The 16,917-nt window shown below is 40.3% G+C and overlaps 2 protein-coding genes and 1 pseudogene across 5 annotated transcripts in view; 1 reads left to right on the top strand and 2 right to left on the bottom strand.

Annotated features, from left to right (window-relative positions):
• LOC141770013 (GTPase IMAP family member 8-like) overlaps positions 1 to 2,221 on the bottom strand; it is a 9,472-nt gene extending 7,251 nt beyond the window's left edge. For 3 of the 4 annotated variants that reach the window (XR_012594371.1, XR_012594370.1, XM_074639595.1), the window contains exons 1-2: positions 2,009 to 2,221; positions 1,727 to 1,788 (exon numbers count right to left, since the gene is read on the bottom strand). The gene's annotated coding sequence lies outside the window, so the exon portion shown is untranslated. Of the gene's footprint in view, positions 1 to 1,726; positions 1,962 to 2,008 lie in introns of those variants that run through there. The other variant, XR_012594372.1, reaches the window with a different exon arrangement.
• Positions 2,222 to 2,688: 467 nt separating this feature from the next.
• LOC141770162 (uncharacterized) lies at positions 2,689 to 6,846 on the top strand. The gene is made up of 4 exons (XM_074639821.1): positions 2,689 to 2,726; positions 2,885 to 3,014; positions 4,529 to 4,653; positions 6,261 to 6,846. Exons 1-4 carry the CDS (start codon positions 2,689 to 2,691, stop codon positions 6,844 to 6,846), a joined length of 879 nt encoding a protein of 292 aa, XP_074495922.1.
• A 1,554-nt stretch (positions 6,847 to 8,400) lies between these two features.
• LOC141770008 (uncharacterized) overlaps positions 8,401 to 16,917 on the bottom strand; it is a 32,667-nt pseudogene continuing 24,150 nt past the window's right edge.

The raw sequence follows: 16,917 nt of genomic DNA, 5'->3' as shown, positions 1-16,917 counted from the left end.
TACTTATTGATTTCTTTGAAACAATTGTACCTGCTAATTCCAGGTCTTTCTGAATCTCTCCACAAGTGGTCCTTGGCTCTTGGACAACTCTTCTGATAATTCTTTTCACTCCTCTGTCAGAAATCTTGCGAGGAGCACCTGGTTGTGGCCAGTTTATGGTGAAATGATGTTCTTTCCACATCCGGATTATGGCCCCAACAGTGCTCACTAGAACATTCAGAAGTTTAGAAATGCGGCTGTAACCAATGTCATCAGTATGTTTTGCAACAATAAGGTTGCGGAGGTCTTGAGAGAGCTCTTTCTCTTTTACCCATCATGAGATGTTTCTTGTGTGACACCTTGGTAATAAGACACCTTTTTATAGGCCATCAGTTGGGACTGAACCAGCTGATATCAATTTGCACGGACAAGGGGCCGGATTGCTTTCTAATTACTGATAGATTTCAACTGGTGTCTTGGCTTTCCATGCCTTTTTGCACCTCCCTTTCTTCATGTGTTCAATACTTTTTCCCTGTGTCATTTCACATTATTACACATAACTTAATTTCTGAACTTATTTGTTTTGGTTTCTTTGTATGTATAGATTACGTGGGTTGTTACCAACATCTGGTGAAAATTTCATGTCAATAGCACCTTTGGAAATATATTTACTGAGAAAAATGGTGACGTGTTCAATACTTATTTTACCCGCTGTATATATATATACATACATACATACATATATATGTATATGTATGAATATATATATATATAAATATATATATATATGTATATGTATATACATATATATATATATTTAACCCTCAGACCCTAACATAAAAGAAAGTGGACATGAGTAAACCTTACGTTCCACTTACTTTTCTGAATTAGAATTCAGCCAACAGCCTACAATCCATGTAGATTTAATGAGAACTGTTTTCAGCTTTTATTGGCCAAAAAGGCAGAATAGCTAGAATTTTAACAGTTAAATAATAATGTGGCCCACCAATGCAATCTGGCTAATTGGCAGAAAATGGATGGATAGATAGATAATGTCCAAAACCTGTAGCTACAATCTAAAATGTAAACAGGATTTATTTTTGTCAAATAGACAAGGCCTGTACAGACTTCAAATTCAACATTTAATTTTCCACGAGTTCATAATTGAAATATAATTTAACAAAATTGTAGTGTTCTCAAAGGCATTTCACACAAAAACCTAATTATCTAATTCTGCAGCACTATTGTATGTAAAAAACACACAGGGTTTATAGACTTCATAGCACTGAATATAAAGTTATTAAATATATATTTGGATATAATCATTAAATATGAGGCTGAGTGCGCTTTAAAAAGCATTTGATCTTAACAATCTTCCCTGAATAAAAACGTGTTATATGGTAGCTTGTACTCTTATTCGTAATAGTAGTAATAGTGGTGATAGTGGTAAAAAGTTAATGTGTTATCAATGGTCGTAAAACTTGCAGTTGTAATCTTTGTTTTTTATAGCTGTTGTAATATTTATCAAAAGATGATTTAACTTCCTTGTTCACCTTCAGTCTGAACTTCAGACTCTTCAGAGTAATTTATGCATTTATTACACTAATAAAAGCATCAATATATTTCTCAGTATCAGCACACATTAGTTACTGTCGCAAACTTTATAGCATTAGGCTTGATCTTTTTAAAATTCACCAAAACTTCAAAGCAATTTATTCAAACAATTCATTTCCATGTCATTACTTACCTGAGGTGGCTGTTGCAGTTATCGTGATTGACGGTCTCCCATAATGGATTTTTGAAAGTATACTGCAAGAAAGAATATATTCTTTTCAGCTCAGTTGATGTGGTTACCTTTGGTAACTACAAACAGTGATTCTGATCCAGCTAATCACCAGTCCTGAATAGTCAGCATACACTTGAGGATTAGTAACAATCAGTTTTTACTCGCCAATCCAAGAGCTTTGTCTTTCTTACAATTATACACATTTCCTTTCTTTGGATTTACATTTCAGATGTGACTACTCACCAGGTGAGATCCTCTTTGCTTCCATCAGTGAAATTCCAAGCTCTGCACTGACGCCAAACTCACCTGAGACAACCTTTCCTCTCAGAGTGGGCAGGACACTGCAAACACATGACATCAGTTCAAACAGCTAAGTTAATGTTTAACATCCTCTAAAGTTATACACCAGAAACTAGGAAGCCTGATACCTATACAGATTAGTACTTTACATCCATACTTAACAACAAGACGTGATAATCATTTAAATTAGGGATGTCCCGGTCCCAAAGTTTTGTGGCCCCGGTCCCAAACAAAGTCCCTTAATATTGGGTATCTACCAATGCTGAACTGATACCTATGCATACCTAAATAACACTGCTACCCAGTACACACTCAAGTTGGTGCCACTAGTCCAACTGTGTGATTGAAAGTTGAATAACTCTGCAGCATCACAGCTTTATGTTTAATTACATTTTTACCACAGTGAGAATTAAAAAAAGAAACTGTTATACACAACTGCTTAACACATCCTTGCCTCAAAACAATTCTACCTATAGCAGTAAGCAACATTTGAAAGATAATCAATTCTCAACAATACAATACTCACATACGTACACTGAGTGTTATTGGTGGTGTAGTAATCCTCCTTCTTGTCCATACTGGTCGTGATGAAATGTCTTCTTAATGCAAATAAGTTGTAAAAGATGGGGATCAAAATCCACGGTCCGCAATCCTACATGAGGCAAAATCAAGCGGGTATCTTCTAAAGTTTGTCATTTTAGTACTAAATTCACATTTGTGTTTGCATTGATGCCATTGACTGGCCCTCGCATTCCCCTGACCTAAATCCAATTGAGCACCTATTTAACGAGATGTATCTGTGCATCCGACGCCGCCTAGTACCGCCACAGACCAAGAGGTCACTGATGACCTGATCCAGGTCTGGGATGAGATCCCCCAGGACACCATCCGCCGACTCATCAGGAGCATGCCCAGACGTTGTCGGGAGTTCATACAGGCTCGCGGGGCCGTACACACTACTGAGTCACATTATGAGCTGTCGTGATGAAATTCACACAAGTAGGATCAGCCTGTGATATCATTTTTTTATTTAGATTTTCTTGTGATTTTGAATCCAGTCCTCAATGGGTTAATGATTTTAGTTTCCATTGACTGTTGTTACGTCATTTTGTTCTCAACAAATTATACAATGTACATCAGTAAAGATTTTACAATTGAATAATTCGTTCATCAAGATTTGATGTGTGATTTAAGTGTTCCCTTAATTTTTTTGAGCAGTGTATAATCAGTTCATATCATATCATATATTCATATAATCATATCAGTTCTTATCCCGCATTATATTCCATATTTGACATTTCTTAATCCCCTGGTCTCTATATCTCCTACATTTTATTATCCAGCCCTATATCACTTTTTGCACTAAATTCACATTTTAAATAGACCTGTATCTCAGTTGTTACCCTGCACTATATTCATTTTTTTTTACAGTTTGTTCATCTCCTGGTATTTTTATATCTGGTACATTTTTCTATACTTTGTTCTTTGTACTACTTACTTGTGCCTTTTCACTAATATGTTTGCACTATGGAACTGTGATGCTGGAAACTTGAATTCCCCTTGGGATCAATAAAGTTATTATCTATCTATCTATCTATCTATCTATCTATATATAATGGACTTATAACACTTGTTGTTAAGAGTATGTGTTATGGTGAGATGGATTTTGCAGATAAGTAGATGATGAAAATGAAAATGTGGTGTCAGAATGCAGCAAGAGAAGAGTTTGACCCTCCAATATATTTGAAACACATTGTAGGTGTTGTTTCGTTGTTTTGTTAAAGACTTTAGACAAAAGGAAGACAAATTATCTGTTCCAAGATCCCAGAAGTTCTTAATTCTCTTAAAAGTTAAAATTCTTAGCAGCAATTCTGACCGAAATCGACCCTGCGTTAAAACCACGCAATGAGCTGCATTACTTCAGGTACTGGTGAGACATGAAATACAATCCAGGTCTAGTTGGAGTAACAGATTAAAGGTTTAACAGATGCAAAAACGCCACGCAACGGTGAAACAGGATTTTACAAATCTGGAGGGTTTCAAAACAGCAACTATTTGAACTATTTTACCTTTTGTCGTGACAATCGTGAAAACAGTAAAAATACGATGTTCCTTTTACAAAGTGATCCACCAGGAATGTGCGCTTGCATGCATTTGATTGGCCAAGGTAACGCCTTGTCGCATGACGATATGCTGTGGCAAAATTTGAGTTAGGTTAAACATTTTTTTTGTTGATGCCCTTTTGGAACCCCGACTGTGCCGACGGACTGACCTCATTGAAATGAATGTGAAAATATCCGTGTGTTGGAATGATCAGATGAGATGAAGATGAAAAATGAGAAGAGCCTCCTGTGTGTGTCCTCTAGACTTTACTCTGCTTCTTTTCCTCACTTCCGTTTCTCTTCTCGTGCACTGATTCGTTGAGGCTGAACAGCCAATTAGAGTGCTTTCTCTCACCGGCAGGCTCCGCCGCCGACGCAACATGCTGAATCGGCCAAAACAAACTCTGACACGGGCAGGCTAGAGCCGACGGCGTTGGAAACTAGACAGACACTCACCGAGGGCCCCAAACTGTTCAACGGCCGACTGTCGGCTTGATGTGCCTGGACCTTTAGGGTGTTTACCCTCAGTTGTGCAGATTATTAGCTACTTACAGAACGGTGGGCAGTGTGGTCCAAGCTCTAATGACTGATGGACGCGTGGTGCTGATGATGGTGCAGCCTAAAAAATCTGCTTACTGTCTCCATCCTGATGAACAACAAAACATCAAGAAAAGAAATCAGTAATAATGAGCAACATCTGTTTCACTGTTGTGGTTAAAAGATGAAAACAGACCCAGGTGTTCAGTAAAAATCACTTAAACTGATGTGTAACAAAACAGGTTTTAACCTGCTTATCTATCAAAGCCAAGATTTGTTCTTAAATCAACACGGGATGAAAGTTGATGGGAAACTCACACCTTAATTGGGAAAGTGTCTGGAAGTGAAGAAGTGGTGGACTTTAATCTGCTTCATAATCCTAACCTTCAAATAATCATTTTAGTTTAAAAAAAGAACCTACAGAACATAAAGAACTTCCTGCTCAACTTTTTACGTTCAAGCCACAAAATGGTGGACTTTAATCTACTTTACAGCATTTAACTTTTGTCAAAAGCTTCAAATCAACTTGAGGTTGGGGAAAATAAATATATGCCACTCCTGAACGTTTTGTCTGTATCCTTAATTTTCACGTTGCAAAATGGCCTTCAGGTAATACAAGGTGAAGATGGTCTGAAGGTCATTTGATAGCTGTATCAGAGAATAAAACAACAGCATGATAGCAGGTTTATTATATTAATATCAGGTCAAAGTCTCCTTTCCAACTGCAGATAAACGTCTACTGTTACTTTGGGATCTAAAGGCCATTAGAACATAATGTTACTGTCATCTGAGCCTGTAGGTCTTCTCACTGTAGACTGTCCTCTAGATTACATAGAAATAAACCCCTTAATGTTTTAAAAAATACACAGCACCAAGCATCTTAGAAATTGAAAAGCAGTGGATTCCAATGTTATTTACAGCTCTTAGCTTTTGCCAAAAGTAAAAAATAAAAATAAAATCACCTTAAGTTTGAGGAAAAAAATCAGCTCCTTAACGTTTTATACTCATCCTTTATTTTTAAATTACAAAATGGCCCTCATGTCATAAAAAATGAGTGAAGGTCATTTCATAGCAGTGAAGATAAGAGATTCAGTTTTATATTACAGTATAAAGCAACAAGATAGATGAAGGTTTATTATATTAAAAACAGGTCAAAGTCTCTGTCTGTGGTGGAACTTCACAAACACCTAAATTAAACATTAAACTTTTGATTGCAGGGATCACAAGGTTATCTACTTTTCCTTTGGGATCTAAACTCCTTTAGACATGTTACTGTCATAAGAGACCTGAAATATGGCCTACAGCCAGCCTGTGTAAATTGAGATGACCTAAAACTGCAGTTTTTTGGGAGGTTACATAAACCTGAGATCAGGTGGGGACTTGTTGTTTCTCATCTGAATTTCTTTGAACTTGTGCTGGCAGCTTTAAGCTCTTATTTACAGTAACTTGAAGTAGTAGTACATTTTTATTTGTATGTTTTTTTATGTATGTTGTGTGTTATCTTGTTCCAGTTCTTCATTGAAGCACTATGATGTTTACACTGAGTGAAATACTAGTTGTGATCTGAGGACTGAGGCTGTACCAGGAGCATCTTCATCATTTCTTCATCATCCTCCATGTCTGCTGACCGCTGAAGGCTCAACATCCTCCACTCAGGCCTCCCCAGACCACGATGGAGATCAGAACCTGGTCCCGTCACCGTACTCGGACCGGTCCGCATCGCCGCTTACAGCCTCAGATCCAGGCTTCATCTTCAGATCCAGGCCTCAGTCCATCCTGGTTCCAGCCTCGTCTCCCACACCGAACCCTTACCCCGACCCCGCCACACCCCCCTCCTGCCAGGTCTCCGTCATCATCCCGTCCCCGGACCTCGGCCCGTCCCCTCTGGTGTCCCAGTGCTCTGAGGACTCCTGCCCGGACCTGGAGTGCTCCATCTGCTTCAGCCAGTTCAACAACGTCTTCCGCTGTCCCAAGATGCTTCAGTGCAAGCACACGTTCTGCCTGGAGTGCCTGGCGCGCATCAACGTCAAGTCAGCCGAGCCCAACGCCATCCAGTGCCCGCTCAATCATTCGCTCCTAGAATCCTCCCATGTGGGAGGAATGAGGAAGCTTGAAGATCGAAGAGCAGCCTTCGTCACCTGAGCACTTCATGACATTGGGCTCTTTAGGATTAATTAGGAGTGTATGCAACTCCTTGCAGAGCGAAGAATCGCTGCAAGGCATTGATGTGTCCATTGCCTCGATTTATTCTATGTGCAAGGCACGCATGCTCATGCAGGGGAAGTGTACAGCCCATCTCTTACTGTTAGACTGACCCCCACGGGTTCGTCTCATGGTGACAGCCAAAGGACCGTACACGTCAAGTCCCACAGAGGTGAAGGGTGGCTCTTGACCTTATCGTGGTGATGCCTCACAAGTATTGTTGCAATGTGTCTGCGGCCTGGTATGACGACAGGGAACTTTTCTCTTGTGAGTGCTGCGTGGTTGAGCCTACCTCCTATTCTTTATCCACACATGGGTTCAGCTTTCTCAGAGGACTGTCTTTTGAGATGTCCTTTTGAGCAGCCAAGCAGGTGAACTCTTTGCTGTAGGTGTCTTTTTGCACACACCTGATGATAAGAGGTTCTGCTTTTGACAGTTCTTTTGCTGTTGTTTTTTTTGCACTGATACCAGCTGCTATAGATCTCATCTTCTCATCATCTTGGCTTTAGCTGTGTTTCTTTGACACTGAATGATGTGCATCAGGGATGTTATGGCTCACACCAGATATTTCCACGAAGGGAACCACTCGAAGCAGATTAGATGAAGGAACAGAGAGAGTAGTGACGTGAGAACGTACCAGAGTATCTGAATCTAGGTCGATCTGTTCATATCATCAGATCATTCTATGCTAACAAAACGATTCATTATTCAGGCGATTATACACTAAAGAAAACATACTTGTTAATATATTCCACCTCTGCCGGTGGATCCCCCTGAATGTTAGACTATTTAAAAAAACAACTGCATTCCCCATCACTGACAGTGTACAAAATAAAGTGTAAATTAAGACATTCAGTAAAATATGAATATGCTGTATAAACATGCTCAGTTGTAACTGTAATGGGAGTTCCGCCTGAATTTCCATTAAACTTTGTTCAATTCTGATTAAACGTCTAAGTGGGCCTACTGAAATAAAAGAGGAGCTTTACAATTCATGCATCTTGACGATCCGACATAAATCAAACATTTTGTCAGAGTCTCAGAGACAAGATTCCTCAGATTCAACCCTGACTCAAACTAATTTATGAGAATCTGATCTGCACTCACCTGAGGATGATCAATGATCAATATTCAATTCTGACAGCTGATGTCAGCCTAGTGCGGTTAAATGATCACCGCCCTCATCACCGATAGACTGCATTCACAAATATCAATAAATATATTTGGAGGTGTTAAGTTTGAGTTGAGTTCTCTCACAAGATGATTAACCAGGAAGAAAAGAGTCAGAACATGATCAGACGTGTTTCTAAATATTTCATAAATGACAATAAAATATTTTAAATATGAATATAAAATTGTGTTTTATATAAAACTAACCTATTTTGATTGAGTGCTTCAAATAATCCAAGTTTGTAAAATGTTTTACAGGATTTTTATTTTTGAACTCAGCTCTAAACATATTTTAAATCATGTGAAATAAATGTAGACATTAAACTCTTTTTCAACATTTTTATTTCTTTGATGTGAACTTTAAATCATATTTACACAGTATGTTTTCTTCTTATTCAACAGGCTGACTGAAATATCTGAATCGTGTGTGGCTTGGAAAACAAAATGTCATGTGAAATATTGTTTCTCTTCTGTTTCTTTATTACAGGAATATTATGAAAAATTCACAAATGACAAATGTTGCATGGAGACATCTGCCTAATTAGATACAACAATCTGTAGCTGATAGTGTGCAGTGTGTCCATATAGGACATAATTATATTACATTTATGTTGGTCTAACCATGACATATTTCAAATGAAACAAGAATTAACATTAAATGTGGTGAACAAAATAAAAAATGACTACAATATTTCAAACCTCCAACAGATATGACACTTGATGTTAGAGCTCCATCTGCTGGACAAAACAATACAAACATTATAACAGGAACCATCAACTGAAAGATGATAAATGTGATTATACAGGAGGTGGACAAACATATTTTAACTGTACAACATAATGAGTTGCAGTTGAACACTGGCCAAGTAAACCTAGTATACTTAGAATACTTTGACAGTATCCTCAGTAACAGTAGTATCCTGAGATCAAGGACATACAGAAATACATAGAGGTGAGTGAAGAAGTTTCAGATTCCTCCCACAGTGTCTCCTGTACATTAAATGGATGTAATCAAGTTATAAAGCATCCATTCTTATTTGACATGTAACAAAAACATATATATGATATTCATGTTTGCTTAATATTTAATATTTGCGAGTTGGGTGTTGCACAGAAAACAGGTTGAATGACATCTTAACATTTCATTCCACTAACATTACCAACATCATGTTGTTTCTCATTTTCAAAAGAAAACAAAGATCGTCTCTAAAGATCAAGCAGAATTTACAGCTGTTGAAGTCTTTCTTTAAAGGGACAGTGTGTAACATCTGGCGGCATCTAGCGGTGAGGTTGCAGATTGCAACCTCTCCCGTGTGCCTGCCAAGCGCATAAGAGAATTACGGTAGCCTACGTGAAAATGCAAAAACGTGAATGGCTATATCTGGAGCTGTTCAGAATAGCGTAGGTCATTCGGAGAATAGCAGAGCATTTTGGCAAATTTTTCTTGGGCGCTACCCGCATAATCAGCTGTGCTGCTCATCCCACAAATGCATGATCCTTACAAGTTGGACATCATTGTGAAGGTAAATAAACAGGCTTTCCAACCATGTAAAATACAATGACCATTAGCATTGATACAACAGAGAAATAATCCACCAAACACAAGTTTCCGAACTTTGTTTTTCCAGTGTAGTTACAAAAACAATTTGGAAAAAAGAAGAGAAACAGCAAAAAAGGCAAATTATTCCCAACAAAACAGCGCAAAAGAGAACAATACAGCTTATCATAAAGATTTTCTTTAAACCAAACTTAACAGCAGAGAAACAAAGAACCGCTGGCATGGCTAAATAATTAAATAATTAAATGCCTCATAAGATGGAACACCAACGTGATTCTTCAACTTCATTCAGAAGTTCCTGCATCAACTCACTTAATTGATCTTCATGTTTGTTCTGCAGGGTTTCCTTTTCCTCCTCCTTTTCTACCTTCTCCATTTCTTCTTTGTGTGTTTTCAGCAACTCATTGATTTTATCAAGATTTTTTCTGTCTTTGGTCAAACATTTCACAAGTTCATATATTTCTCTCTGTTTTTCCTTTATCTTTTGTTTCTGAACTGTGAAATCCTTTTTGTGTTTCTCTTTAAATTCATTGAACTCTTCAGCCTTCTCTCTGGCTTTCTCGTCATACGTCTTCTTCAGATTTTCAATTTCTTTCTTATGATCCTCCTCGATGTCTTTTCTCTCTTTTTCTTCTTGTTCCCTTCTGATTCGGTTCTCTTCCTTTCTTTTCCTTTCATTTATTTCTCTTTCCTGTTCGCATTCTTCTTCGAGCTTTCTTAATCTTGTTTGCTCCTCTTGTCGTCTCTGTTCTTCTTGATGTCGTGTGTCCCACAATTGTTCTTGTTTTTTCTCCCAGTTCTCTCGTTCTTTTCTCATCTCTTCTCTGGTCTCTTCCAGCTTTCTGTCAATGGTTTCCTTTGATTCTGACTCCGATCTTATTTTTTGCTCCAAACTTTCAAGTTTTTGTTCCCACTTCTGTCGTTGCTTTTCTTCTTCTTGTTTTCTCTTCCTGTCCTCTTCTTCTCTCATTTCCTGTTCTTTCTCTCTCTTCTCACGTTCCTTCTTTATGTTTTCCTCCTTTTCTTCAAGTTGTTTTTCTCTCTGTTTTCTCTCCTTTTCAGTTTCTGCTCTGTTCTTCTATTCTTCTTTTCATTTCTTGCATTTCTTCCTCATGTTTTCTTCCAAGTTCCTCCCTCTCTCTCTTCATCTCTTCTTCCTTCTCCTTCCGGATCCTCTCCACTTCCTTCTTTATAGCTGCCTCGGCCTCTTGCAGCATCTCATTGGTGTAGCAGACGCCTCCATTCTTCTTCACCATGGTGTCAATCTTGGTTATCAGATCACTGACTTGTGTGCGGTTTCGTTCATCGTAGTTATTGAACACATGGCATCTTCCTCCACAGTCACGAATCAGCCTCTTAAAGGATTCATTACATCCATCTGCAATGTACTCATCAATCGACATCTTCTCATGCTCCAGTGTATCTCCTCTTGTGAAAAGAATGATGGTGAACTTTTCTGAATTAGCCCCAAAGCCTTCCTTGATGAGTTTTAATGTCTCCTTCTCCTCTTGTGTGAGTCTGCCGATTTGTAACACCAGCAGGAAGACATGTGGTCCTGGAGCCAGAAGACTGATGCACTTTAACATCTCCTCATGAACCTCTTCACGGGATAAAGTTGTGTCAAACAGACCAGGAGTGTCGACCACAACAACAGGACGACCGTTCACCTCACCCTTTTCTTTCTGACAAAGTTTGGTGACTAATGTTTGTCTTGATTTGGCTTCAAACGCCTTTCTTCCTAGAATGGTGTTTCCTGAAGAGCTCTTTCCACGGCCAGTCTTCCCTATCAGCACAATCCTGAGACACTCTGGGCTCTGCTTCTCATCATCACCTGTGAAATAAGAAGACCTGGAGTTACCTTAAATGTTGACTGTTACTACAGTTTACTGTAGGCCCAAGACTGTGATGTAGAACATGGTTTAGGACACAGAAAAACATTTAAATTCAAATTACTTACACGTTATCTCATTCTTCTTTATCAGCCTCTCAAGTTCACCTTGTTGCATGTTGATGTGTTTCTCTTGTTGTAAGACCTTTTCCATTTGTGCACGAGCAAATGTTTCTGTTGTATAGCAGTATGGTTTATTTTCAGATTGACTATTGTTTTCCACATCTTCCAACAGCTCTGGGATCTGCTGCTGGTCCTTGATGTTGAGAACAACATATCTTCCTCCACAGCTCTGACAGAGCTCCTGGATCTCCTTGCTTTCCTTCAGGAAGGTAACAACATCTGGAGCTGTAGGATCTGACTCCACAGTGAACAGAATCATGGTGAAGTCATTGACTGGAGAGCTGAATGTGTTCTGGATGGTCTTTAACTCTCCCTTGTCTTCATCAGTGAGGGGACCCACAGGTAGGACCAGGATGAAGGCATGGACACCCTCAGGATCACAGAGGGAGATACACCTGATTGATTCCTCCATCACTTCCTCCTGAGGTTTTTCATACAAGGCAGGAAGATCCACCAGAGAAACCCGACGTCCACACACCTCTCCCTGATGTTTAACACACTCTGATGAGCTGGAGACTGGATGAAGCTCTGTCTGACCTAAAATGGCCTTGGCTGCTGAAGTCTTTCCTGCTCCTCTCCTCCCACACAGAACCAGGTTTACAGCTGGTTTGATGTGTCCAGACTTTAGTCTGATGTTCTCTTCAGTGAAGGTGAGGAAGGTTCCTTTGTTTTCATGCACAATGTTTTCAATCTTCTTCATTAACAGTCTGTGGTTCTCTTCAACAATGCTGTAGAGTCTTCCTCCACAGTCTTTAAGGAGCTGACGAACAGTGACACTTGTTTCACTCCCCTCATGTGTGCTGATGACCATCGAGTGTTTAAAAGCATCTTGACCAAACAAACTCAGGATGAACTTCAGTGTTTGTCTGTTCTCCTCAGTGAAATCAGAAGGCTTCACTAACAGCAAGAGGACATTTGGTCCAGGAGGACAAAGACTGATGCACTTCTTTATCTCCTCTCTGATTGCTTCCACAGACAGACTGAAGATGTTTGGAGTTTTCACCACTGTTAGAGGATTTCCTCTCCATTGCCTTTGTTCAGTTACTGTTAATAATTGAACTTTTCTCTTAAAGATGAAGTTCCACAGTGCTGTCTTTTTGTCCTCAGATTTTCCAAACATCACAATCCTGAGTTGACATGCTATGAAATAACAAAGATAAAAAAAACAGTTATAAGATGATTCCAATGAGCACATTCTCATCACTCATCAATTCATCACATTTGCAATTCGTCATTAATTTAAGTATATGAACCATAATTCTCCATGGTACAAATACTACAATTAGCAAACCTGTCTGGTATAGTTTGCTCATTATATTCTTTTTTTAAGTAAGCAACATTATTGCCACCTCACGTGGTGGAATCATCTGCTCCCATGGTTTCTCATACCACTGCTATGCGGACGATACCCAACTCTTCCTATCATTCCCACCAGATGACACTACAGTCTCGGCACGGATTTCACTGATATCTCTAAATGGATGAAAGAACGCCACTTTTAGCTCAACATATCTAAGACTGAGCTCCTTGTCATCCCAGCCAGTCCCTCTATACAACCACAGATCAATATCCAGTTTGGACCAACTAAACTCATACCCACAAAGTCTGCCCTTAATCTGGGTGTCATTATTGACGACCCGTTAACCCTTAAGGCTCACGTGGCCTAGACTTGGGCGATATAATGAGATTATCGTTTGGCACGATATTGATTGGCCTCGATAATTGTCCTCACGTGTCCATGATAACAGAGACATATTCAATTATGTTGAATACGGGGATTCCGCCAGTATATTGCAAACCTGGCGGGCCTGAGATGACTCCGTGCCGGGGCAAAACATCAGAGATGTTTTATAAACTAAAATGTGTTATACAAGTAGCGAAATCCTTTAAAGAATAACTCAGTGCGTAGGTTGTGTATTTAACATTAGTGAGTGACGGTGTTTATGGTCAAGAGAGAGAGAGAGAGAGAGAGAGAGAGAGAGAGAGAGAGAGAGAGAGAGAGAGAGGGAGCGTGTGTGTGACGGAGTGTTGTGAGTGTAGCAGTGTGTACAGTTTAGGATGTCGGTGAATAAATGCTACAACTCCTCAAGACACAAGCCAAGTTCCAGTGTCTCTTGGGATTATTCCACACATGACTTGGCGCGTCAGCCCAGCACGGCAGGGATTTATGTCTCCATTACAACAGTTATGCGCTACTCAAGTAGCTCAGTTGGTAGAGCAGGCGCCCATATAACAAGGCTGAGTCCTAACCGCGGCGGCCCGGGTTCGATTATGACCTGCGGCCATTTCCGCATGTCACCCACTCTCTCTCTCCCCCTTTCTAAACTGTCCACTGTCCTATCAATAAAGGCTTAAAAATGCCCCAAAAAATGTGAAAAAAAGCTTTTATTATGAAGCAGCAAAATCAGGAAATGTGTTTTCATCAGCAGCAACTTAACACGACTCCTATGCAGTTGAAAAGTGAAAAAGTAAAATAAAGCCGATGAAAGTACAAACAGTGAAGTAGGAGATTCAGTTAGAAGCTACAAAAGAACTTTATACTGAACACACAACGTCTTTGTCTCTGGTCTCCTGCACGCTTGTTTGAGGCGACGAAGGGGGGTCGTTGGCGATTCTTTAGTTTTAAACCAAATGAAAAAGGAGAGCCAGAGAACATGAACGAACGAAATGATTTGTAAACTGTGCGATAAACAAGTTGGGATTAAAGATGGAAACGCCACAAATCTCACTTCCCCTTTTTAAAACTTACCATACAGAATACGCAAGTCTGCCGCCGACTCCCTCCACAGAGAGCAGCCGGACCAAAACTCCTCCCACGGTGAGCAATCAGCCCTCAATCAAAGGTAACAAAATATAAACGGTGAGACTGTACGAGGGCAGTTACTAGTCACCACCAGTAGGGAAATTTCAATATTGCTCAACCCTATCATGGCCTCTATTGCTCGGTCGTGTCGATTTGCCCTGCACAACATAAGGAAGATCAGACCCTATCTGTCAGAGCATGCAACACAACTCCTGGTACAGGTTCTTGTAATATCATGCATTGACTACTGCAACTCCCTACAGGCAGGCCTCCCTGCATGCACATTCACACCTCTGCAGATATTCCAGAACGCAGCAGTGCGACTGTTCTTCAACCAACCCGAAACAGCACACGTCACTCCGCTGTTCATATCCCTCCACTGGCTCCCAGTTGCCACACACTCCCTCCTACCTGAACTCCCTCATCCAGGTCTACACTCCCTCCCTCCTACCTAAACTCCCTCATCCAGGTCTACACTCCCTCCCTCCTACCTAAACTCCCTCATCCAGGTCTACACTCCCTTCCTCCTACCTGAACTCCCTCATCCAGGTCTACACTCCCTCCCTCCTACCTAAACTCCCTCATCCAGGTCTACACTCCCTTCCTCCTACCTGAACTCCCTCATCCAGGTCTACACTCCCTCCCTCCTACCTAAACTCCCTCATCCAGGTCTACACTCCCTTCCACCCACTACTTTCAGCCAATGAAAGGCTCCTGGTACTCCCATCACAACAGGGCCCTAAGTCGCTAGCTAGACTCTTCTCCTCTGTAGTCCCTCGGTGGTGGAATGAGTTATTCAACTCTGTTCGATCCGCAGTCCCTTTCCACCTTTAAGAAGCTCTTTCATGAACACCTCCACACTTAATGAAATTGATGACATTGGTGATGTTGATATTGATGATATTGAGGATGTTGTTGATGTTGATGTTGTTGATATTCTTGATGATGATGACAAAAATAAAAATCTGCTTCTATACACCCTGTGCATTGCCTCTGTGCCTGTCGGCACCTGCGTCCGGTCGGACTTGAAGCTGTTGTTGGCACTAAATTTTGTAGTTTCTACCAAATCTGACTATGAAACTTCATAGTGTATATCTCATATATATCAGTGTTGTATTTTGCTACTGTATGTATCTGGACAATAACATGTGATTTACTTACCCTGGTGGGACGGGGTAGGGTTTCTGGGAACTTCCACCTCTGTAAAAGAAACAGTCATGTCAAGTACAGCAGTATGATTCTACAAACATTTGTGGTAATTATAAAGTTCTCATTAACTGAATAAATATCCTGCACTTACCAACAGCTTTTGGTGGATTGTCTTTAAAACTGACTTCTGCCCGTTTCAGGCTTTCCTGATCATGAGCCATAGCTACTGCTGCATCTTCAAATACTTCACAGATCAGATGATCTCCATTGTTCTCCTTTGCAGTTTGACCCAAGCGTGTTAACAGCTCTGGAAGTTCAAGGTTCTCCTGCTTCAAGTATCTGTATCTACACATTCTCATCATGTCTTTTAAGGGCTGGTCTGGTACATCTTTGCCCTTCTCTCTGGGTGTTGATATCAGAACCAGTGAATGATCAAATGATTGATCACTGAAGTTTTCAAGGATTGATTGTAGTCTCAGTTTGTGTTTCTCAGTGAAGTCTTCAGGCTGTAGAACCAGCAGGAACACATGAGGTCCAGGATCAGAGAGACTCACAAACTTTTTTACATGTGTTGTCAGCTGTTCTGAGGAGATGTCAGGAAGCAGCAGATCTGGAGTGTTGATGACAACTATTTTCTTCCCCTTCAACCGTCCACTGTCTCTCTGGCAGCGGTCTGGTTCTTGGTCAGTGTCGAACCCAGTCACTCCCAGTATGAAGTTCCCCACTGAACTCCTCTCAGACCAGCTGTTCCCCAGCAGAACAACCCTCAGCTCAGACACTGAAATAAAAACACTGAATTAGAAAAACCTACTCAGTGTGGACTTTGTCCTAAATGAATACAATAAAACTGAATTTATAACCAATGAAGAAGTCACAGCTTTTTTAAGGTGGACTTGTGAATGTGTCAGCTGTTATCATCTTGAAACTTTCACATTCCCCAGTGACCCACACCTGCAAACACTGTAAATCTAGATGTTAATATACAGAAGAATAATTCTGACTCAGTGCAGTTTAACTCACTGTCAGGTGGCAGCCATTCCAAGCTGCTGCTCCGTTTCACAGGTTGCAGATCATCTGAAACTATAAGGATACAGAACATTGATTAATACACTGTATCCTTATAAGAGAAACTGTTTCTGGAGAACAAATCTGAAAAATATCATGTCTGGAGAGACAGAGACAGGTGATCAGAGAGAGGAGAGGACAGGAGATGGAGAGACAGAGACAGGTGATCAGAGAGAGGAGAGGACGGGAGATGGAGAGACAGAGACAGGTGATCAGAGAGAGGAGAGGACATGAGATGGAGAGACAGAGACAGGT

Source organism: Sebastes fasciatus, chromosome 6 (genome assembly GCF_043250625.1).
Source record: "Sebastes fasciatus isolate fSebFas1 chromosome 6, fSebFas1.pri, whole genome shotgun sequence".
In the NCBI taxonomy this organism is placed as follows: Eukaryota; Metazoa; Chordata; class Actinopteri; order Perciformes; family Sebastidae; genus Sebastes; species Sebastes fasciatus.
Note: the sequence above shows the minus strand (reverse complement) of the source record. Positions and strands in the feature narration are given on the sequence as shown.